Genomic DNA, 26,064 nt, shown 5'->3' with positions numbered 1-26,064 from the left:
TCTATAAACCACCGAATGTTACTAATATCTCTGACCTTGAATCTGACGTTCTCAAACTAGTACCAACCTACGAGCATATACTACTTCTTGGTGACTAACTCAAATATCTTAACCCCGACTGGCAAATCAGAACGAACTAGCAACCCACTTACCTCCATCGACATGACGATCTTACCGCTAGATGCAACTAATCATGTTCATACACTTAGACATACAAGCCATACTGGAATTGACCTCCTGATTACAAATAACCCGCATAAAGTTCTTAAGAACGGTCAATTTCCTGTACCTGGCATCTCAACTCATGACTTAATTTACCTGTGCTACTCTCGACGTCTACCAAAATACAAAGCTAAATACATTAGTTTTAGGGATCTGAAAAATATCGATCTACAACAACTCCAAAATGATGCGTACAGTTTACCTTGGGAAGATATAAAGTAGTTGCAGCACACAGACATGAAAGTGAGAAGATTTAACTCTCCACTCATAGGACTATATGACAAGCATGCACCTTGTTAGGCAAGCTAGAGTCACCCGCTCTCCTGCACCTTGGTTAACAAGCGATATAAAAGCAACAATGGCTCGCCGTGACGCAATGTTCCGCCGATACAAGGAAACACATAATGAACTAGATTTTGAACAGTATCGTCTTTTACGTAACAGAACAAAGCAAAAAGCAATTAATTCGCAATAGCAAATTTAATCACATTACAAATGTAACAAGGAACTTAAATGAACGTGAAACCTGGAACGAACTTCGAACTATGGGAGTTGGAAAATGCAAAGAGCCACATATGCCAACTATATCTCTCTATACACTTAACTCTCACTTCGTAACTAACCCAATAAAGGAATCTCAACCTCAAAATCATATCAATCTAAATAAAAGAAACAGTGACCCAACAGAAAATGAAAATAATCCCCCTTTTCACCCTGTCAGTGTAAATGATGTAAAGCGTATTTTGAATTCAGTTAAGTCACAAGCTAAAGGACCAGATAACATCCCAATAGGCTTTATAAAAACATTATTGGCGCGGTCCTACCAATTATTACCCACATTGTAAACCACTGTGTCACCACAGGGACGTTTCCAACTGCATGGACGGATGCTCTAGTAACCCCAATATTGAAGCATACCGGTACCACAGCAAATCTGCCATCTGATTACCGGCCTATTTCTATTCTTCCCCCTCTCTCGAAAGTTCTTGAACGAGTTGTACAGGAGCAGCTAGTAGAATTCTTAACCAGACATTCTCTTTTTGACCCATTGCAATCTGGCTTCAGAAAGGGACACAGTACTACGATTGCACTTCTTCGGGTAACAGATGACATAAGACTAGCAATGGACAAACGGCAGGTGACGATACTTACACTCCTTGACTTTAGTAGTGCGTTCGACACGGTAAATATGGACATACTATTATCCAAGTTACGCTCTCTGCATATCGGCCTGATAGCCCTAAATGTTTTCAAGTCGTACCTTACAGTACCTTGCCAGTGAGTAGTGGTAAACAATCAAAGATCCCATTGGGCTGTAAAATCATCCGGTGTCCCTCAAGGGTCTGTTCTAGGACCCTAACTGTTTGTCTTGCATATTAATGACATATCTTCCACACTTCAGTATTGCAATTATCACTTATATGCTGATGATATGCAGACATACAAACACATTACTACAAACAATTTACATGAAACAGTTCAGCATATTAATTCGGATATTGAAAGGATTACCGCCAATGCTAAAAAGAACCACTTTCTCCTAAATCCTCGTAAAACACAAAGTATTATCATAGGAAACTCTAAATTATTACATATAATAAGCAATATCCATCCTCCTCCAATCATAATCAATGACATTGCTGTACCATACCTTAAACATGTAACTAATCTTGGAATCTCCATACATGAGAATCTGACCTTGAATGAACACGTAACAAATATATGTAGAAAGGTTCATGCAGCTCTATATCCCCTGAAACGTCACATGAATTATTTTCCTCAAAAACTTAAATTAAAATTAATCCAAGCACTACTATTCCCAATTTTAGACTACTGTGATACGGTACTAGTCAATCTAAATGCTGAACAAGCTTTGAGACTTCAGCGAGCACAAAACTCATGCATACGATATGCCTTCCAACTGCGACATGACGCTCATGTTACACCATATTTCAAAACATTGGGATGTCTACGCATAAATGAACGGAGGAATTTTCACCTAATGACACTTGTTTACCAAGTGCTCTCGACGAACACTCCTACTTACCTCTCTTCTAATTTTCGTTTCCTTTCCTCATTCCATGAAATTAGTACCCGTTCTAGTTCCCTACTTGAAATTCCACTAAGTCGAACGAATTCCTACAATCATTCCTTTTTAGTTAACTGCATCGAGACTCTGGAATATACTCTCAATGGACATTCGGCACCTTACCTCGTCCCATAAATTCAAATCTGCCTGCCGAAAGCTTTTCCTGGGAACATAAAACTGAGTTGTGTGAGTCATTGTGTGTATGTTGTGTGAATGGGTTTTCTTCATTTCTTCTTCTTATTCTTATAGTATTAGTATTGTCACATTAATTGCTGTACTGATATGTAGGCCTAACTTAGTCTTAGAATTATCTGTCCGTAGTATTATTTCTTTTTAGAATTTCTCTGTCTTACTTTTATATTTACATTTTAAAATTTTATTGTTTATAGTGGTTAAGTGTAAGTAAGTCAGGAATAAATAAATAAATATAGAGGTACAGGGTTTTCCGAATAAAAACCTCACCATCGCGTGCGGATAATCCAAGGCTAGCACACCCGTGGTCCACCTGGTTGTCTCGTTCGCTTCCTGTCGTTCACTTCCCGCGCTGAAGTCAGTAGTCTGCCTTCCTTTCAGAAAATGGGAAAACAGATAGAGCAACGAATTTTTGTCTGCATATACGAATCGGCACGCCGCGTCACACGGAGTTTATCAGAACGTTTCAAGAGTAATCGACTCCTTCCAGAACTACAATTCATGATCTCGTTAATAAGTTTGAGACTACCGGTTCAGTGCTAAATCAGAAACACACACGAAGACGTACAGTGTTACCACAAGGAAAATTGGACGAAAATGGAGCAAAATTTCTACGTTCACCACGAAAATTATTATCGAAATTAGCACAGCAAGTTGCGGATTAAGTGACTTCTTTATGGGGTTCAATCTTTGACTATAAAGCAGACTACGATTCAACAGCTGGAAGCTCTGGAAATATGGATACACAGAAGAATGATGAAAACGTCTTGGGTTGAGGGTCACCAACAAACAAATAGTGGGAGAGCGAACAGTAAAGGAGACCTACTGGCTGTCATTAATCGCAGGAAGATTTCGCACTTGGTTAGAAATAAAGTTGTTACAACTTGTAATGACCGGGCGAGTTGGCCGTGCGGTTAGGGTCGCGCAGCTGTGAGCTTGGATCCGGGAGATAGTGGGTTCGAATCGTACTGTCGGCAGTCCTGAAGATGGTTTTCCGGGGTTTGCCATTTTCACACCAGGGAAATGCTGGGACTTTTTCTTAATTAAGGCCACGGCCGCTTCCTTCCCACTCCTAGGCCTTCCCTATCCCATCGTCGCCATAAGACCTATCTGTGTCGGTACGACGTAAAGCAACTAGCAAAAAAACTTGTAATGTAGGGCATCCTCGGACAACAGAGTAGAGGGAGGAGGCGATTGACTGTCTCCAGAGTCAACATCGCTATGTATCCATTATCTTCAAATTTAACAGTAGCACCAACGTAATTCCTAAGCATGTCGATTATTTCAGAAACATTAGTTATATGTGTGGTAAAATAATAATAATAATAATAATAATAATAATAATAATAATAATAATAATAATAATAATAATAATAAGGCTAATCTGGAAAATACGTTTGGAAACTGGGCAAAGGTCTACTGTATGCGGTGCCCAACAACTCTACAGGAAGAAGGAGAAGGAGAAGAAGATTAATAATAATAATAAGAAGAAGAAGTGATCCGTGCTTAGAAAGTTTTACAAGCTTCGATCTGTCGCTCCAGTTGTTTACTGCATAAATTATTTTTCGTTTCTGTTTCCTGACGAAAATTTCGAGCTTCAAGTTTCATATTGCGTTCAATGTCTCAATTCTTAACACTCGTGTGTGAGCCAGAGGTACTCCTGAAACCTGTGGTAATGTAATGGGGAGCGTCCGTGTAAAATAAACGGCGGTTGGTACGCATGGCTGTTGACGGGAAGGGGGGTTCAGAAGGGGTACCTTTGGTTGTAGGGCTGTCTTGTCGTCTGTTATGTATAAAAAAAGGCATCACTGGTGTATGTGTTGGACTGGCTGTTGGTTGAAGCTATACCATGGGTACCGTAAAATTACATTACCAGGTTAAAGCAGCAAGCTAGAGAATCGTACGATTCATATATGAATTACTATGCATTGTAGGGTTAATTAGGAATATAATTCGCATAATGCCTCCACCCGTGTACACAGTAGCTTATTTAAGATAGTTATGAGTACACAGAGAACTGCAGGGAAGTCGTTAGACGATTCATAACATAATTTCCTGGTGTATGCGTGCGGAATCTCGTAAAGAAATGGCAAAGAACGTATTTCTTACTTGGTAGGAAGCGAAGAGTAAAACAACATCTGCCACATGAGGAGAAATTAGATGAAATGGCAGAAATATTAGAACATAATCTTATAAAACCGCTACGAGGAATTGGACAAGGTACGTGCTTATTTTCATAAGTTTTATTATTATATCATGTCATGCACGAACAAAGTGGGGAAGTGTCGTTTTTACTGCTAAGCCACGGAGCGGGGAGTGATTTGTCAACGGCAGCCAGGCACCATCCGCCGGCCGATGACAGAAACTCACTAAGCATATGGTAAGGGATCGGTTCCAATATTGGAGTGAAAGTTAAATATACTGTATACTTTTTTCCTCCACAGAATCGTGAGAGCTATAGTGGGTGCACCGGGGACTCTTCATCATCACAAGTGTGATCAGTATCAGGTCACTTTTTCAGCGGTGGTGACGGCCAAATTGATGAATAGTGTACCCCAATGCTTAGTTTACACGATGCCAGTTGATGGGAAAATTGTTGGCGACAGTTGTCCTCTAACTATTGCAGGAGAATCGCTGTCAGTCGAGTTGAACGAGGTGTCGTTCAAACGAGGAAGCTATTGCCACGCTAGTAGATGACGAGAAATGGCCGAGTGCGCAGCGTCTGTTGTGTCCCGTGAGGAATTAAATTTATTTTGCAATTATATGTGTCGGGAATTCATTGCTGAGTCCTGCGACGTTTTGACCTCAATCATACCGAATCCTTGAATGTTAATTTTATTGTTAATCTCAGAAAGTGCCACTCGACGAGCACCTTTGTCTTTGTACAGGTCTTCTTGCTGATCCCACAAACATCATCGTTCCCTATACAGCTCAACAAATTTCACGTTAGTACCGCCACCCTATTTTGGAGCCATAATTACGCGAACAGCTTACAAATAATTTAAAAATGAAGGTATTGAAATTATCAAGACCACGCAGGTGGCCGCACCCCTCGGCTGACACAAGCGAACTGGCACGGCGCCAACTCTCCGCACAATACTGAGGTTCGGTTGGTGAGGGTTGCAGCTGCGCCCAGTCAGTTGTCCTCAGTCTTCTCCTGGAGACAGTCGAGTGCCTGGGAAATTGTGAGGACAATTGCCTAGACAACTGGACCAAAGTGTTCACACGTAGCCAATAATTGTAAGACAGTCAACTGTCTCCTGACAATTGCCTCCTCAACTGGCATCATGTAAACTGGGCATAAGAGACAGTGCAGCAACTTTCTCCTCACCTCAGCTTGACGTATCCGGGGTTGTCGCTATGTCTAAGAAAATGTGCTAAATGATAATTGACGTAGCTGTGAACGAGCTCGATAGCTGCAGTCGCTTAAGAGCGGCCAGTATCCAGTATTCGGGAGATAGTAGCTTCGAACCCCACTGTCGGCAGCCCTGAAGATGGTTTTCCGTGGTTTCCCATTTTCACACCAAGCTGTACCTTAATTAAGGCCACCGCCGCTTCCTTCCCACTCCTAGCCCCTTCCTGTCCTATCGTCGCCTTAAGACCTATCTGTGTCGGTGCGACGTAAAGCAACTAGCAAAAAAAAAAAAAAAAAAAAAAGAACTGAACTGAACATTGTCCCTGCATTGCAGGAGGCCATATCCCTTAGGGGATTTACAAGGATATTTATTTTGTTTTGTTTGTCCAGCCCTTGTCCCGTTTCTCTGCGGAGTCGGGTATGAGGTGAGATGAATATGTTGTGGCGGGTATTTATGACTGGATGCCCTTCCTGACGTCAACCTCATTACAGGAGTTAATGAGATTAAATAAATGACGTGAAAGGGAATGGGTGAAACCCAGTGCCGGAACAGAGCCTACTCCTGCCTTATAGCATCAACGGGTCTGCTCCAGGCTTAACGTATCCATCCGACGGACGACTCACCATCAACAGTGTCATGTGCTCTCACTCCATCTGAGAACTGCGGAGAGATTTGGAATTTAATCCAGGCTTTTGGCACGCAATCTAGTGTTTAGAAATTGTATACCACCACCTCTCCTACCTAGCTGGCCAACATTTTGACAGTGAAAATTTTTCGACCATCGGGACTCTAACCGGCTGACTTCGATGTCAGACCGTTTAGACTTCAACGCCTTAACGATCATGGCCACCAGGCGGGCATTTACAAGGCTATTTATTTATTTAATTTATTTATTTAATTAATTTATTTATTTATTTATTTATTTATTTATTTATTTATTTATTTATTTATTTATTTATTTATTTATTTATTTATTTATTTATTTGTACTGAAATCGCTGAGAGGAACCAAACCACACCTCACACGCCATGCTGCTACGTCTCAGCAGCCTATTAATGAGACACATACCGTGGTGGGCCACCAGCTTGTATTTTAGGCCCTAAGCACTACGTTGTTTGAGACTAAAGTAATATTACTAGCCTGAAAAACAGACAAATACTATTGGTTCGTGAACTGTGAATATGAGGGTTTATAGACATCCACTCTTTTAATGAATTTTGAATTTTCACGACCGCATTGTACTCAGATTGGACTTTCAGCGTATTCAGTACATATAGTATATACCAAAAATGACCAACCTGACACAAGTGAGATACGAACCCACAATCTTCCAGTTAGTCATTTTTGTTTTATGCTTAACATCTCATTGGTATGTACTAAACGTACTGATCACGAGGTAATGCGTTGAAAGTCTATTTCGAATCCACTCTTTTCGTTACAAATATATGTAACATGTGATGAGAATGTAATGCTGTTTAAGTACGTACAGATTGAGGGTAGTCTAGACGCGCCGTCCTGATGATCATATCCACTATCGCCGTAAAGCTGCCTCGAGCCGCGATGTACAATGGCGTCTTGCCACCCTGAAACATGACCAAACAATCGAAGGTTGTTCAAACCATGTTACAATATTGTACACAATTTAAGTGGAATGAATTTCTTCATACGAAAACTCATACGACCGATCTCATTGAAACCCAATAGTTCTTCTACTGCGGACAGCAAGATTTTGTACTCTGTTCACACTGACGATATTTACATTTTAGTTTGGGTAAGACGTCGAATGCCGCAAGCTGAAAAGGTCGACAGTAGAAGGTAGGCCAAATATTATTTTACTGCATTGAGTAAAAGTAAATGCGTGTCCTCATCCCGAGGTGGTGCATCTATTTTCAGGCACACCCCAATGGAGATGAGCTGTATGTTCTATTTTAACCCACCAGCCCTCTTTCCATTCTTAAATCTCCGGCAGTACTGCGAATCGAACTCAGGCCTCCGACGACGGCAGCTAATAGATTGGATGCATTTATTATATGAGATTATTTGAACTAAAAAATTGTTACCTAAAAACCGCCCTGTCCTATAGCTGAATATCTACTTTCATTACTGATTGAAATTAGTGTTCATAAACTAGAATATTTCATCTTCATTAGCGGAATTAGACAGATTTGCTGGTCTAATTTCTAAATTCATTTTCCGTTTCTTAACTTCGCTCACACTCTTAGATCATATCGTCCCTGTTCTGCCAAAACGGCGAATGTAACAATGCTCTTCCGATCCATTATTTCCCTTAAGACTGGTCACGCCTTCCAGCTATATATTGATATGCGGTCCTTCAGAACAATTTTCGTTGAGTTCATTTTCTTATGCGCGTGTGTAAAGGAAAAGGAACCTTAAATACATCACACTCTAAGAGTGGGTAAATGTCATGCAAACACACATTCCTTTAGTATGGTACAGTAAGGTTCATTTTCCTTTACACATGCACATTAGAAAATGAACTCAACGGAAATTGTTCAGATGGACCGCATATCAATATGTAGCTGGAAGGCGTGACCAGTCTTAAGGGAAATAATGGATAGGAAGAGCATTGTAACATTCGCCGTTTTTGCAGAACAGGGACGATATATACAGTACACTTAGGACTGCGTAAAATCGCCATGCAAACAACATCTCTACAATACGGTATGACAAGGTCCATTTTCCTTTACACATTAACATAGGGAAATGAACACAACGGAAATTATTCTGATGGACTGCATGTAAATATGTGGCTGGGAGGCGTGACCAGTCGTAAGGAATATAATGGGTAGGAAGAGCATTGGGACATGCGAGATTTTGAAAGAATGTCATTGATATGTTACCAGTTGCCCTGTGAAAATAAGAGTTAAAATGTCCTTATAAAGTCTATGTAGCTTCAACGTCAAGTTCATTTCAATTAAAGTATCCTTCGTGCCAGGGAGTGAGAGTATAAGTCATGTTATACTGGGTCCTCACAGTACTGATTTTATTTTCGACAGTTAGCAAGAAAAAACTATTATTAAGAATTTAAAATATTGTATGTTGATGTACACTGATTGATTTCAAACCCATACAATTATTACTGTATCTGTTTTCAAAAATTGAAACGTATGCCCTCAAATGCAGCTAATTTGACTTATACTGTTTAGCCCTGGCACGAAACGTAGCACTATGCTGGGTATAGAAGAGTAGCATCAATTTTACTTGGGTCACAGCTAAGAAACAATGCTCAAATTAATTGAAAAAGATATTAATATCTCCCTGCAGAAAGCCATTCAGTTACTATATTGCAAAAATTGGGATTAGCGGAAAACAAGCTTTATGTATATATTGTTACGTGCCAGCCCCATGGTAGCCACTTTCGGTACTACGTTTAAGGGGCTAGTGAGTCAGACGATCGGGGCTCTCCCTGGAGTCTGTGGGGTGGGACGGCCTTTCCGCGTATTTTATCGTCGGTTGGTTTACCTGTAAGTAACTAGGAGATGCAAGGAGAATGTTCCTTCTGTGGCTACTTAGCGAATATTCTAGTACGCATCACCCTAGCTATAAATGAGAGGCAAGCCGCGGAGAGACCTTCAGGCGTCTGACTCCGTGGTGAAGTCACAGTAGCACTCAGTGTGGGTGTCAGTTTGAGGCTCAGTGTGTTGAGTTCGGTGGCTGGACTGAGGGCGATGGAGGTGTTAGCTGCTGCTAGTGTCCCACAGAGGTCTGAACGAGGAGTTGTTGCTGTTATGTCGTACAGTCCAGTCAGTAGCTGGGAGATTGTGTACTACCTGAGAGTACTGTGTGTGTCTTCATTTACTGGGTCATCCTGAAATAAAACAGGCTGTGTTTTATCAGTAACAATATAAAGATAAGTCACTCCACACTTCAGATGGTATTTAAACGTCGGGGTACCTTTCTCTCCTCCATGCAGGGAGCCCCTTCTGTATCGAAGGGTATGATGTTCATTGCATGTACATTAGATTTAGGCCTACACCAAATGAGTGATCATGTTACCAACTATGTTTTACTTAGCAGGATATTAGAAAGTAATGAAACTATATATCAGTAATACAGTGTTCTAAGAACTTACAAGGATATTTCAAAAATATGAAATAATTGGCTCTGGTATTGCACCATAAGCGTTTACAAGTTCGTGTCAAACAAGTCAGACCGCAGTTTAATTTTCTTTTCTTTTTTTTTTCTTTTTTTGCTAGTGGCTTTACGTCTCACCGACACAGATAGGTCTCATGGTAACGATGGGATAGGAAAGGCCTAGGAGTTGGAGGGAAGCGGCCGTGACCTTAATTAAGGTACACCCCAACATTTGCCTGGTGTGAAAATGGGAAACCACGGAAAACCATCTTCAGGGCTGCAAAACAGTGGGATTCGAACCCACCATCTCCCGGATGCAAGCTCACAGCCGCGCGTCCCTAACCACACCGACAACACGCCCGGTAGCTGTTTAATTACGTATGTGTCTGTCTATATGGGATAAATGATAATTCATTGACGGTCTAGTTAAGCACAAATTTCATTTATCACATCTTGAAAGACCAAAACTATACATCCTTCTAAAATGCGCTCCTCATAATGAAAATAAAGTCTGCAAAAATCACTGATATCCTACATATTAAAGATTACGGTGACTGAATGACACAATGGCCAGTCGTAGAACATGTAGACGTGGACATTGAAGATATGTAAAACTGAGGTGATCTAAATGATTGTGCTTCATACTTGTATTAAAAAGGTTGTTTAAAATTATGTTATTATCGTTACGCACTATTTCCCGTAAAACTTGAGAAACGAGCACAATGTGCGACGGGCTTCAGCCAAATGAAGTAAAGTACAGAAGAACCTCGTTTATCCGGATTAAGTGGGACCGGAACTGATCCGGATTACCGAAAATCCGAATAATTTGGAACAACTAAAAAACAAGTAGGCTACAGTACACGTTATATTATATATTAACATAAGTTGTACAGTAATATCTTTTTCATCCATACAAAAAATATAAGAACACTTTTCTTACATTTACGACTCCGTTTTATGAACTAAAATTATGGGTGAGCTTTTTTGTTTTACATTTGTATAGCGTTTGCGCGCAGCACCAAGAGTTTTCACTAATATCAGATCTGCCGGTGTGGTTTCAGTCTGGGATTCCAAATAGGCCGTCAGTTTGTCCAGCTGCACTGTTGCATCTCCATGAGTCATTGTTTCTTGTGATGGGGCGCCGGATTCATTTTCGAATTACTGTCATTTTTCAACCAGGCATTTACGTCGTTCGCCTCTACTGCCGTTCTATGGTTGTGATGTCGTGGAGAGCTTCTCTGGAGATTCGTGCAGTGTCAATCCGGGCATTGTCCTGCTGAAACATCCAATTAGCAATGTTCGCCATCATAGAGACAATCACTGGATTGAGTAACCTATCAACGTACTGTCGAGCAGTCATAGTGCCCTCAACAAGCACTAATTGTGATTTCACATTAAAGCCAATAGCTCCCCAGACCATAATGCTTGCTGTTGGCCCTGTGTGCCTCTCGACAATAAGACCTGGGCGGCCCCTCTCCCCGGTACGTCGGCGCACACGATTCCGGCGATCACTGCCGGCAAGACAGAAGAAGATTAAAGACGACCCTATGCCATTCGTCGACCCACGTCGATCTTTTTCGACACCAGACCAGCCTTACACGTCGCTGTTGTGGGGTCAATGGAAAACCTTCTGCAGGGACACGGGCTCGTAAGCAAACTGCACGCAGGTGATTACCAACTGTTTGTTGTGTAACGTAGGGTGCCACAGCTGCGCGAATTTGCGCTGCTGTTGCATGGGGTTCCATCCGGACCATCCGAATGATGCGGCAATCCTCTCTCACAGTTGTCTGTCGCGCTCGGCCTGTGCCAGGTCTACAAATGTGGAGACCTTCATTTGACCACAGCTGCCATACACGTTGTACCGTAGATGCCTGTCGGCCAACGTTGTACCGTAGATGCCTCTCGGCCAACACGTGCAGCAACAGTCCTTAGCCTAAGCGAGCCCTCTCAAACGGCGACAGTTGTTGATAGCGTGCTCTTCTCTGTCGTCGAGGCATGTTTGACGGGGAACACTTCACTGCACAGACTGCAAGTCATCTACGCTACACCAGAGTCCGTATACTGGAGTTGATTCCTCCGCGACCAATCACGTGGGGAGACCTGTATCAACAATCCAATGAGTCTGAAACTTTGATCGTTTACATACATACATGGCATCGTTCCATTTCTTGAAAACCAACACAAACGATCAATGCCTTCATGGTGTTGCAATTTCCATTTTCTTAACTGTATAAGCCTTTTAGCTTTAAGTTAACTGCCTTCTAGGACAATAAATAACCAGTAGTTTTTTCAAACCCCCTCATTTATTTTCAATATAGCCAAGCATTCCTACGAAACTAGGCAAGGAATATCATTTGACAAGACCAAGATCCTAGCAGCTATCCCTTGGAATCTGGAAAGGAAAATCCGCGAGGCCATCGAAATCAAGAAACATCCGAATAACATAAATTTAGAACAAGGATACAAAATCAGTAATTCTTGGATGCCTATCATTCATAGTTTAAGACATACAGACCACAACATAAACACACGGGCCGCAACCCCATTACATAACAGCGCGGGCAAGCCCCCACTACCTGGCTGTGACATACACTTTCCAGAAGCCTCGCGAGACAGCCAGGGCTTACGTCAGCCAGAAAGGCTAGGATATAAAAGGCCAAGATCAAGGCCACTCTAGTAGTGTAATTTCTGCCTGGGAGACTGATTACCTCGGATCGAGTAGGGGTATCTCAGTCGCCTTGACAAAGAATACTGCAATGTATTCGAAACGTCGGCAAACTGTACGTGATATGCGTACAAGCACAACACGGTTCAACCCGGAAAATAAATTAAATAATATAGGAGAATGTTTTCTTTGTCCTTCTATGTTTTCCTTAGAACCTGTACTTATTGGCTAAAGTCCTGTCTGAATTCAACTCACCTGCTCCTTCTGCTCGATGTTTGCACCTGCACTAAGAAGAAGTTTGCAGATCTCCACGTACCCTTGCTCAGCTGCTATGTGAATCGGTGACTGCAGCCTCTGTCAAACACAGATAGCAAGTTTGCATTTTAACATTGGAATAAGGCAGTTTTAAGTTGCAAATATACAGTTGAAAATAATATTGATATAGATAAAAGCTATGATTCGAAAATTGTGGAACATTTTCAAATTTGAAGAGGTGGATTCCAAAACGCACTAAAGTTAATTTTCTGTTATTTTGAATTTTCCCTTTGTTATTGTTTCGCAGACATAGATGTATCAGTTGAGAAGGGGATATTTGTCAAGCGGTTTTAGTCACGCAGATAATCAGGTGGAAAGATGGAGACTTTTTCCAAACTGTGCTAAGGCAGTTGATGTTATATTCCATAATGTTCTTAGGCACAGTCCGCTACATTGTGCATGAGCAGTAGAACACGCAGTGTCCACTTCTTTTGTTTGCACATAGTTTGGTATTAGTTGAGAAAGAGTACAGGTCTCAGTAACAGATACTTCATCCAGATGACTACGATTCCATCCTGGCTAAATAAGGTACTGTAAAAGTTCATGGTAAAGACTGGAGGCTTCAGAACTTCAGAAATTCCTCCGAAAGAGTTTCGAAATTGAAATTACCATTTTTGATGAGGGAGCAAAGGGTGTTTCTTTACAAAAAGAAATACAGCAGCATACAGGCTAAAAACACATACACGGGAGGTACAAGTACATACAGTGTTCTGAAGAATACATCAGGCTCTTTCTGGAGATCTTGCTACGAATCCTGCTCAGAAATCGAAGAGAATAACAAGATAAGTGAGTTAAAGAAGAAGGATGTGGAGAAACTAGAAACATTTGTCCAGCTCAATCCAAAGGACAAGGCCTTTTATGAAAAAGCTTTGGCCCACTGCAAATCACCAGCTAACAACAATGACGATTTTCACTGGGATGAAGAAGAACATTTTCTGTAATATAGCCCTGATGTCAAGCTGTAGGATTGCTTTGGTTATGTACCAATAAAGGTAGCACTCATAAAATTATTTTGTTTCTATAACTTTTATACTTAACCACTCATATATTTGGAAAAAACAGCATTAAAAATCCAGTACTTTTCCGAGAATGGAAATTTGTATTATAAAAATAATAATCATTCTACCTTTAAGAGGCAATTAATAAAGGCCGTGGTGCAAACATTATGTAAAACACCTAAATATATAAAAAATGCTTCTCCTGAAAAATACGATTTTTTTGACTTAGTGCGTTTTGGAATCCACCTCTTCAACTCGTAGGATATTTAGAAATACGTTTGTAGAATCGAACAGTCGTAAAATTAACTTTGGCAGTAGAATTGCATAACTTACAAAACATGAAATATGAAAATCCACAGCCTGTTTCCAGTCATTTGACTGGGTCAGGAATGGAATGAATGAAGCCCCTACCTATGGGCGAGGATAGGAATTGTGCCGGCTGCCGAAGCCTGTCGCACTCCTCTGGAGCAATGATTAATGACTGACAGATGAAATGAAATGATAGTGGAGAGTGTTTCTGGAATGAAAGATGATAGCAAAAACCGGAGTACACGGAGAAAATCCTGTTCAGCACAAATCTCACATGGAGTGACGGGGGTATGAACCACAGAAGCCAGCGATGAGAGGCCGATGCGCTGCCGCCTGAGCCACGGAGGCTTCAAGAAAAATCTACGTACACGATTATATATAAATGTAAACATAAGGTAAAAAACTGGTAGGGAATCTGCCACCTAGGCGACCACCCTAAATGCAGATGATTGATTGATTGATTGATTGATTGATTGATTGATTGATTGATTGATTGATTGATTGATTGATTGATTGATTGATTGATTGATTGATTGATTGATTGATTGATTGATTGATTGATTGATTGATTGATTGATTGATTTTAGGTAATGTGTGCTGTCGATGCAATGGCCAATTCAGTGCATATCTGCTTTATCCGCATTAATCCTCTATGATGTACATTTTTAAAGTTTCAGATTGATCAATATTCTCACAAGGAAATGGCTTCACTACTATATCTAAGTATAAATATGTAATAGCTATTAAAATCAGTACTGCTATTTATTTTTAAATTGTTAATTTTAAAAAAAAATTATTTAATGGCGCGTAGTCTCCGGTAAGGTTTGGTGCAGGTCTTTTGAGTTGACACTCACGAGTAATCTGCCTGTCTTGCAAGGATGGTGGTGTACCTACGACGAAATCTAGTGTTGTAGACGGGCACAAAGACCCAGTCCCAAAGCCATAGGAAATAACAAATAAAGGAATCTAAGCCGTGCCCGTTTGACAGGATAACCAGTTATCCAAACAGCCAAACAACTGATAAAATGTCGACTGGCATTTGTCAAAATGTGTTATACGTGCAAATTTATAGTAATATCAAAATGCTGTAAAATGCAGACATTCCATTTTTCAGCTATTGGACTTTTGTGAATCATTGTTTCCTGGGATTTGAAATGGAATCTGCAGACGGAGGAGGTAAGGCGAAATTCTATTCCTTAGCAGGAAACTAAAAGGGTTAAGATTAAGGGCCCTTTGAACAGTCTATTTCAGTATGTTGAGACGCATATTAACCGACGGTTTTCCTGCCTGGAGTCCCACCACAGTCGAAAATCTCAGTAAGCTTCCAAGAATACAGCGGCGAGTGGAGGAGCTGATAATTTACCGCTCCCATCTTCATTCAGCTAACATTCCCTCAATTTAAACTATTGTCAAAAGAACCGACTTGATCCTCCGAAAATCCCTCGACGCTTCCGTTAATCTTGACCCTTTTCATCGCCTATCCCCTCACTCTGTCTGCAGAGGTGTTAATCTTGTCCCTTCATTTGCCCGTACAACCCCTCCTCACGCTCCTCAAGACTCTGGATTGAACTACGGTCTGAAATAAAAGGCTTGCGTTTAACGCAGTTTAAGGAACATGTTAAAAAAAGGTAAATCTCCGTGTATACATGATCAGTTCTATAGTAAATATGTGAATAATGTAATTATTTTACATGTTACCTTAGGCGGTCTGTGTAGCATCTAATGTACACGGAGCTTTCCGTTTTTTTCACTAGACCATCCATAAATTCTATTTGATTTATTCTTTATTTATTTATTTCTACTTGATTTAAGAAAAGGCTAGGAAAACAACAGATAGCGAATCTGCCACCTGGGCGACTGCCCTAAATGCAGATCAGTAGTGATTGATTGATTAAATAAATAAATAAATAAATAAATAAATAAATAAATAAATAAATAAATAAATAAATAAATAAAAACTCAAGCATTAACTAAAGATTGTTTAAGCTCACCGCGTTCAGCGCGTTGAGTTCCGCTCCTTTTCCGATGAGCAGCTCCACCGTGTCCTTCTTGTTCGCTTGGCACGCAACGTGAATGGGAGTGTTACCGTTCTGTAACGAGAAGTTCATGGTTAGAGTTAAAGGTGAAACTGTCCATTTCTTACCGTTCCACCTATTTCCAAAAGGTACCAAATCACAAATTAAAATTTTACACCAGAGATGAAAACCGCTTAGAGTGTAAAATTTCAACTGAAAATTCCTTTTAGCATTTTTTATATGTTCAGATAGAATAAATTAATTATTATACAAAGTAATTGCTTTAAAATTTTTGCATTTTAAGAACTGTTCAATAAAACAGGGAGGATTTCACAATTTTTTGGCACTGAAACTCCAAATACTTTCATCTGAAAGGTACAAAAGGCACTTTAGTCATCAGAAAACTGACTATATTTAAATATACAGTGATCAAAATTATTTACAGTAAATGCACAGACTAGCTGAATAATATTAAATGAAATCCTCAAACGTAACAATGACAATTAAACAATGCGTTCTGTTGCTGCTAGCCATGTGACCTGGAAATGTCTTCCAATTGACTGCATGGATAAATTATGTTTTGGCCACTTCATCCCATGAGATTTTGTACTTGCGGGTAACAAACGAGATTTTAACACCCTGTTCGACAGGGATTTAGGCCACTTTGACTATTTCACTTTCTTCCATATTATGGAGCTTACTACCAACATGTTTTCCATCATCATCTCAATAATGATTTTTGTTTTGGATTTGGCACTTATAAAGAAATTATTTAGAAATTTAGAAATTATTACCTTCTGACATTAACGGGCAACATTTATAAAAACGGACCTACCAGCGCATTATAACCAATTACATAATCGTAATCTGATGACTTTGTAATAATGTGGAGAGGTATACTGGAATTATTAGTTTATATCACATGGGTAAGCACAGTTGTTACAAAATGACAGATTCATAGTCCACTTCGGGAATGCAATGTCACTGAATTCCTCGTTAGAGAAGAAATTGCTGCTCCTCAAATTAACTAGGACATCAGCATGCATCTGGAGTTGGGTACATGGACCCTAGCAGTGACGTAAACCGGGTGAAACATTCCAAAGAGGGCATCCAAGATAAGTCTCGTTCCTCTCGTAACCCTCGATTTGTCTCCACTGAACGGAACATAGAAAGACTTGACAAAATCGATAAATAATATAGATTTATCACTGCGGATACAATTGCAGGATAAATTGTTGTAAGACACAGTGCAGAACAGAAAATAATGCAAACCTATGCTATCGGAAAGTTCGTAACTACAATAGACTCCGATCATTGATGAGAAGAGATAATGTTGAAGAAAACCGTCGCTCAGGATTTTCTTCAGAAGTCGAAACGGAGGAGAGGTTTTTATCCAGTATTGTGCCTGGTGATAGAAACTGGTCCTGCGATTATGCACAGTGTTCATATCATCGTTGATGAAACAGAATCTCGTATCCATCCAGTACATTCTTTAAGACTGGTCACACCTCCCATTCAGTTATGGATATGCAGTCCATCAGAACAGTTTTCGTTATGCTTATGTGTAAAGAAAAAAAAAAGAACCTTATCGCACCGTACTCTAGGAATGTATGTTTGCTTGACGTATTTACGCACTCCTACAGTGTACTGTATTTAATGTTTATTTTCCTTTACACTTTCACATAGGAAAAGTGAACAAGACGAACATTGTTCTGATGGACTGCATATCCATATGTGGCTGGGAGGCGTGACCAGTCTTAAGGAACATAATCGATAGGAAGAGCTTTGTGACATACGAGGTTTGGTTTCTTCAACGACGATATTGAAGTTTGTTAAGAAGCCTAATTGGAAAAGCTCTATGGATATTAGGAGAGACAACAAAATGTTTTCTTCACTTTCTTTAACACAAGTATGCTAAAGTTCTGGAGCAGGCACATAAACATATTTTCAATTTGCAGCATAGATTTCACATCCTTCTTTCATTCTTTCTAAATTACATACTTGAATTCTCTAGATTCAAAATCCTCTATATCCACTTCCATAAATTGTTCAGGAAGTGACTTTTTCTTTGACAGGTTTTTCTTAAAATGGTATTGAAAATTTTGTGTTATCTAAACCTGCAGATAGGATCCAGAAACAATTATAAGTTATATAAAATACATGAAGTGATATAATATGCAGTAAAATCAGTGTTACATATGAACGTAGGGGGTTTTGAATCTCAAATACTAACATAGAGGATTTTGAAACTCTTAATCATGAACACTACCGGATATGGAGCATTTTGAAACTAACTCACTTTACTTCAGCTCTTGTCACGAAAATGATGTTAAACAATATAAGATCACTGAATCACATTTTATACAACTGTTTTGCATTCTTGGCCTAGTAATCATGAATACAAACTTCTAAATCACAGTCAATAATGTAACTGTAAGCACTTAAATAATACTTTTATCACCAAACGTTATTCAACTTTCTCGCTTCTCCCTAGACCTTTTCCAAGTATCCACCTGCCACAACCTTTTTCGCTCTCTCCCTGGAGTTGTTTTAGTAACAAGAAAATTATCGTCCCTCATTTTTCAATAAATGATGCCAAGGATATGGACAACAAATCTCTTTCTCCTTAATGCACTAGGAATCCACCTATTATCAGAATAACGCATATTGCCAACATACTGCTTTAGAATTATCCTGTCCGAGGTAGAATGAATGGACAATTTGTCCTTTTTCCAGTGATTAAGCCTTTTACTCAATCAAAATCCCCGTGAATAAGTTCAAATTATCCTCTGACAATCACATTGTTTTGTCTTCATTCGGGTCCATTAGCATACGAAAATCTGTAGTTAAGAGAAGATCGCAAGAGTTGGCTTCACTGCTTAAGAAGTGACGTCATTTTTATTCCTCAGTATATCTGGAAATTCTCATTGGTTGATACACATAGAGGCTTTTGAAAGTAACTGGGGCTGGATATAGAGTATTTTGAGTTAAACAGTTATTTTCAAGTAGCTCGTTCTATGTAACTTAGCAAGTTTTGAGACTCGGAGGTTCACCAACCGATCGAACTTATCCCCGGAAATCTACTGCTATGCTTATCTGAATTTTTTAAAATGGTCTTTAGGGGGTTTTGAATCTAGAGGATTCACTTAAAGCTTGCAATGAATCCTCATTTCTAACTAACGAGTGCTTAATTCGATTAACCAGGAAATGTATTTGTAACTTTAACACGCAGTGGCCGTCTCAAATGCATAAGGTTCTTTTTCTTCCTTTTTTTGGTTTTATGTCTCACTAACACAGTGTTTTCGGCGAAACAAGGACAGGAAAGGGGTTGGAATGGAAGGGAAGCAGCCATGTTCTTAATTAAGGTACAGCCCCAGCATTTCCCTGGTGTGAAAATGGGAAACCACTGAAAGCCATCTTCAGTGCTGCCGACGGTGGAATTCTAGCCCACCATCTCTCGAATACAAGCTCACAACTGCGCGACCCTAACCGCATTGCCAACTCGCTCGGTGCCTAACTTCCTATTTTAACGTACTGGCAGTAACGTTTTTAAATATTTACTAGAAACAGGTGAAAACAGAGCGATAATCCGAAGATAACAGGAGCTTGGAATCGAACTATTCGACAAGAATAGAGAGCAAGTAAATACAGAATACTGTTATTGTTAGTGTTTATTGGAAATACACAAACTATTTGTCTGGCAGAAATAACAGCAGCATACTGTAATTTACCATGCTTCGCCATCTAGAGAGGTTTTATTTTTATTCCACATGTGTTGGAGAACAGTAATAGGTATGTATACAGTATGGATAGTAAATACAAAACGTAACTTTACCGCAGACAATAACATTATATTTTTCCAGTTTCAAACGCGTACGTAGGATGGAACTCCATTCGTTCTTTTTATGTGAATTTATGTTTGATAGAATGCTCTTTGGATACAGCATTTATATATTTCTCCTGGATTATTGTGGCAGGTATTTATTTACCTTCTATCAATAGCAGGTAACGTAAAGGATAAACAATATATTCCAGTATTTTCGCAACTTGTGCAATATGCGTGGTACTAGCAAGGCTTCTCTGAATCCGACCTGGTTTAGATTTCGCAACCTTTCTTATTTTTTAGTTTTGACATGCTATACATCTAATCTTTATTTTTATGACAGAAGAATCATCCAACAGTTCTCTCTGAAAGAGATCAACCTCAGGCATCTGAAGTCAACCAGGAGAAGAGGTCCACCTACGAACCCTTTCTACCATACCTCTCTGATCGCTATCATGTTCCATTAAAAAACTTGTGTTACAGGATCACTGTGTCGTGGTAGGGGTTCTGTTCCGCTATTGACCCGGAAACGCATGAAAAGCCTCGGATTTTCTTTAACTTGTCTAAATGACATCACCTTAAATATTATTACGAACTCACTTAAATTTCTCCATCGCTATTTGTAGTTCACGTTATAGGGAGTAAACTAAAGATATTGATACTCAATACTGCAAGTTCTTGTTTCAGGATCCCCGTGGACACTTGCTCTTTGTAAGCTGATTTCTCTCTTGGAGAATAAATAAAATATAATTAGAAGCATTGGATTGAGATCGGTTTCTACCTTCTTATTTGGAATCATTTCATGAGTTCACCAAATGATTAACCTTTTAACTCGCGGCTGTGAGCTTGCATCCGGGAGATAGTAGGTTCGAATCCCACTATCGGCAGCCCTGAAAATGGTTTTCCGTGGTTTCCCATTTTCACACCAAGCAAATGCTGGGGCTGTACCTTAATTAAGGCCATGGCCGCTTCCTTCCAACTCCTAGGCCTTTCCTATCCCATCGTCGCCATAAGACCTATTTGTGTCGGCACGACGTAAAGCCCCTAGCAAAAAAAATAAAATAAAAAATATAAAAAACACCTTTTAACTCGTAACATTCATCCTGCATTTTGCCGCATCCTAGGCAACTCTGGATGCTTTGAAAATGGTTGAAATTATCACTTCGGTAATTTAGCCTATATGGTATTTACAAATATTTACAAATTTACTCGTCGGTCATAAAATGGAATGGGATCCATGGCTAAATGGTTCGCGTGCTGGCCTTTGGTCACAGGGGTCCCGAGTTAGATTCCCGGCAGGGTCGGGAATGTTAACCATAATCGGTTATTTCCCCTGGCACGGGGACTTGGTATATATGTCGTCTTCATCACCATTTCATCCTCATCTTGATGAGCAGGTCACCTACGGGAGTCAAATCAAAAGACCTGCATCTGGAAAGCCTAAATTCTCGGACACATCCCGGCACTAACAGCCATATGCCATTTCATTTCATTAAAAAAATAATCTCTACGCCAGATCATTGAACATGAACAATTCTAGGTTATATTTCCATAGATTTATTCTGCCAACTCAACATGACTACCTTCATGAAAGATGAATGTGAGACATACGAACATGAAGAAACAAATATTAATGCAGTTCCTTTATAACATGTAAGTTATGAATTTTAGAATGAAATACATTGCATTCACATTTCATATTCCTATCTTAAACTGAAGTCATAGTGCAATTATGTCGATACATTTGAAGTCAACAACACGGGATTTAAATTTCAGACCTCAAGGTCTTAGTTGTGAAATAATTCTTTTAAGTACCACTACTATTTCTTTTACATATACCTTCCCCTGCGAACCATGTGACCTTGCCGCGGTGGGGAGGCTTGCGTGTCCCAAAGAAGCAGATAGCCGAACTCCAGGTGCAACCATGTTGGATGGGTTTCTGTTGAGCGACCGGACTAAGGAATGGTTCATCGAAAGGGGGGTAGTAGCCTTTCGGTAGTTGCAAGGGCGGCAGTCTATATGATTGACTGATATGGTCTTGTAATAATACCGAACATGGCTTAGCTGTGTTGATACTGCTACACGGCTGAAAGCAACGGGAATCTTCATCCGTAACTAACTCCCGAGGACATGCAGCTCTATCTGTATGAATGATGTACTGATGATGGCTTCCTCCCGAGTAAAATATTCGGGAGGTAAACTTGTCCCCCATTCGGATCTCCGTGTGGGGAATACACGAGAGGGGGCGATCATCAGGAAGATGGATCCTGACAATCTGTGAGTCGGAGCTTGGAATGTTAGAAGTTTGAATCGTTTACGTTAGGTTAGAGAATCTGAAAAGGGAGATGAATGGACTAAAGTTAGATGTAGTTGGTATAAGTGAAGTACGTTGGCAGGAAGAAAAGGATTTTTGGTCAGGTGACTACTGAATTATCAACACAAAATCAAACATGGGAAATCCAGTACTTGGTTTAATAATGAATAAGAAAATAGGGCAGCGGGTAATCTACTACGACCAGCATAGTGAAAATATTATTGTTATCAAGATAGTCACCAAACCAATGCCCACCACAATAGTGCAGGTGTATATGCCTACTAGTTTAGCGGATGAAATCGAAATAACATATGAAGAGAGAGAAGATTTAATACAATATGTAAAATGTGACGAGAATCTAATTGTGATGGAAGATTGGAATGCAGTGGTAGGCCAAGGAGGAGAAGTTAATGCAGTAGGAGAATTCGGATTGGGACAAAAGAACAAAAGAGGAAGTTGGCTGGTTGAATTCTGCACTGATCATAATTTGGCCCTTGCCATTACTTGGTTCAAACACCACAAACGGCGGCTGTATACGTGGACGAGACCTGGAGACACTGGAAGGTATCAAATAGACATCATTATGATTAGGCAGAGATTCAGAAACCAGGTGTTGGATTCCATAACTTTCCCAGGAGCGGACGTGGACTCTGACCACAACTTGTTGGTCATGAAATGCCATCTGAAGTTGAAGAGATTGAAGAAAGGAAATAATGCAAAAAGATGGGATCTAGACAAGTTGAAAGAATAGAGTGTAAGGAATTGTTTCAAGGAAAATGCTGCACAGGGGCTAAATGAAAAGGCTGAAGAAAACACAATAGAGGAAGAGTGAATATTCATGAAAAATGAAGTCAGTAAGGCTGCTGAAGAAATGTTACGAAGGAAGGCAAGATCAACTAAGAATCAGTAGATAACTCAGGATATACTAGACCTGATTGATGAACGACGAAAATACAAGAATACTAGAAATGAAGAGGACAGAAAAGAATACAGGCGATTAAAGAATCAAGTGGATAGAAAGTGCAAGGAACCTAAGGAAGAATGTCTGAAGGAAAAGTGCAAGGATGTCGAAGGTTGTATGGTCCTGGAAAAGGTAGATGCTGCATACAGGAAACTCAAGGAAACCTTTGGAGAAAGGAAATCTAGGTGTATGAATATTAAGAGCTCTGATGGCAAGCCACTTCCAGGGAAAGAAGACAAAGCAGAAAGATGGCAGGAGCATATCCAACAGTTGTATCAAGGTAAATATGTAGATAATTTGGTTCTGGAACATGAAGAGGCTGTTGATGCTGATGAAAAGGGAGACCCAGTTTTGAGGTCAGAGTTTGATAGAGCTGTGAGTGATCTAAATAGGAACAAGACACCTGGAATTAATGACATTCCCTCTGAATTACTGACGGCTTTAGGAGAAACCAGCATGGCAAGGTTATTCCATTTAGTGCGTAAGATGTATGAGACAGGAGAAGTCCCATCCGATTTTCGGCAGAATGTTCTTATACCTATTCCCAAGAAAGCCGGTGCTCACAGGTGTGAAAACTACCGCACCATTAGTTTAGTATCTCATGCCTGCAAAATTTTAACACGTATTATTTACAGAAGAATGGAAAAACAAGTTGAAACTGAGTTGGGAGAAGATCAATTTGGCTTCAGAAGAAATGTAGAAACAGGTGAAGCAATCCTGACTTTACGTCTGATCTTAGAGGATCGAATCAAGAAGGACAAGCCCACGTACATGGCATTCGTAGATCTAGAAAAGGCATTCGATAATGTTGATTGGACCAAACTATTTCAGATTCTGAAGATGATGGGGATCAGATAGCGAGAACAAAGTATTATCTACAATCTGTATAAAAATCAGTCTGCAGTGATAAGAATCTAGGGCTTTGGAAAAGAAGCAGCAATCCAGAAACGAGTGAGGCAGGGCTGCACTTTGTCTTCTCCCACCCCTTTCATTGTTTACATAGAACAGGCATTAAAGGAAATCAAAGAGGAATTTGCAAAGGGAATCACGATTCAAGGAAAGGGAATCAAAACCTTGAGATTTGCCGATGATATTGCTGTTTTATTTGAGACTGCAGAAGATCTCGAGAAGCTGCTGAATGGTATGGACGAAGTCTTGGGTAAGGAGTACAAGATGAAAATAAATACGTCCAAAACAAAAGTAATGGAATGCAGTCGAACGAAGGCAGGTGATGCAGGAAATATTAGATTAGGAAATGAAGTCTTAAAGGAATTAGATGAATATTGTTACTTGGGTAGTAAAATAACTAACGATGGTAGAAGTAAGGAGGACATAAAATACAGACTAGCACAAACAATGAAGAGGTTTCTTAAGAAAAGAAATTTGCTCACTTCTAACATTGATATAGGAATTAGAAAGATGTTTTTGAAGACTTTCGTGTGGGGAGTGGCATTGTATGGAAGTGGAACATGGACGATATCTAGCTCAGAGAGAAAGAGAATATAAGCTTTTGAAATGTGATGTTACAGAAGAACGCTGAAGATGAGATGGATAGATCGAATCACGAATGAAGAGATACTGAATCGAATTGTTGAGTGGAGATAGATTTGGCCAAATTTGACGAGAAGAAGCGATAGAATGATAGGACACATCTTAAGATACCCAGGACTTGCTCAGTTGGTTTCTGAAGGAAGTGTAGGTGGTAAGAACGGTAGGGGTAGAGCAAGGTATGAATATATCAAGCAGATTAGAGCAGATGTGGGATGCAATAGTTGCTTAGAAATGAAAATATTAGCACAGGGTAGGGTGGAATGGAGAGCTGCATCAAACAAGTCTATGGACTGATGACTCAAACAACAACATACCCATTTGAATACTATATACATTAGTGTTTTAGTATTCATAATTAATAAGGAAATTACTCACAAAATGTTTTATTTTCATGCTTAATGGGGAAATTACACATATCAAAAAAGTTTTTTAATTACTTCGAACCAAGGAATTAATAACTCTTTACATAAAGAAGAAAGAGAGAGACATACACCATGTCCATATCAGCGTTACATATTGCCCAAAAAACAAAAAAATGAGAGATTCTACAACAGTAAAGCTTTGCTTTCTCAATTTGAGTTACTGAATACAGCACTCACCAGTACTTTTAATACTGCCTAACACGTCCGCTTGCATTGACGCATGCCTGATTTTGTCTCGGCATACTGCCCATTAGTTCATCAAGGTAAAAATTGCCCCACTCCTCAATGGTGATTCGGTGTAGAGAACGCAGAGTGGTTGTTGGGCCGAGATGCCCATGAAATACCTTATTCAGCCCATGAAGTTCATGCCCAGAGTACACTGCGGCCAATGTAGTCGAGCGATGTTGTTATCACGAAGGAGGTCATCAGCTAGAACCGCGCAACGACAGAGCACGTTGTTACTACAGCAACCAACAAGGCATTTAAAATGACTGCTCCCTGGACTGACGAAATCCCACGTGAGCTTGAATTTAACTGGAAAAATGCGTGTGCGGAGCTGAGCGAAGAAATTAAATTTATTCTGTCAAGTAGTATGCAGAGCATATGAAATAACGAATAGCGATTTAGCGAAATCATTTGTACCTTGTTCGAGAGAGTTAAGACAAAAATTGTAAATTTGTGGGAAAATAAGAAGAACTGAATAACTAATGACGTAGAGAATTTCAATATGCGTTCAC

At 39.8% G+C, this 26,064-nt stretch overlaps 1 protein-coding gene across 1 annotated transcript in view; it reads right to left on the bottom strand.

Moving 5' to 3' along the window:
* LOC136863399 (ankyrin repeat and death domain-containing protein 1A) overlaps positions 1 to 26,064 on the bottom strand; it is a 421,997-nt gene that overhangs the window by 21,783 nt on the left and 374,150 nt on the right. Inside the window, exons 9-11 of the mRNA XM_068226437.1 lie at positions 16,233 to 16,331; positions 12,875 to 12,973; positions 7,347 to 7,442 (exon numbers count right to left, since the gene is read on the bottom strand). Coding sequence (XP_068082538.1) covers positions 7,347 to 7,442; positions 12,875 to 12,973; positions 16,233 to 16,331 — 294 coding nt within the window. The remainder of the gene's footprint in view (positions 1 to 7,346; positions 7,443 to 12,874; positions 12,974 to 16,232; positions 16,332 to 26,064) is intronic.

This window comes from Anabrus simplex, chromosome 1, assembly GCF_040414725.1.
Source record: "Anabrus simplex isolate iqAnaSimp1 chromosome 1, ASM4041472v1, whole genome shotgun sequence".
NCBI classification, from domain to species: Eukaryota; Metazoa; Arthropoda; class Insecta; order Orthoptera; family Tettigoniidae; genus Anabrus; species Anabrus simplex.
The sequence above is the reverse complement of the archived record's forward strand: the minus strand, read 5'-3'. Positions and strand labels throughout refer to the sequence as shown.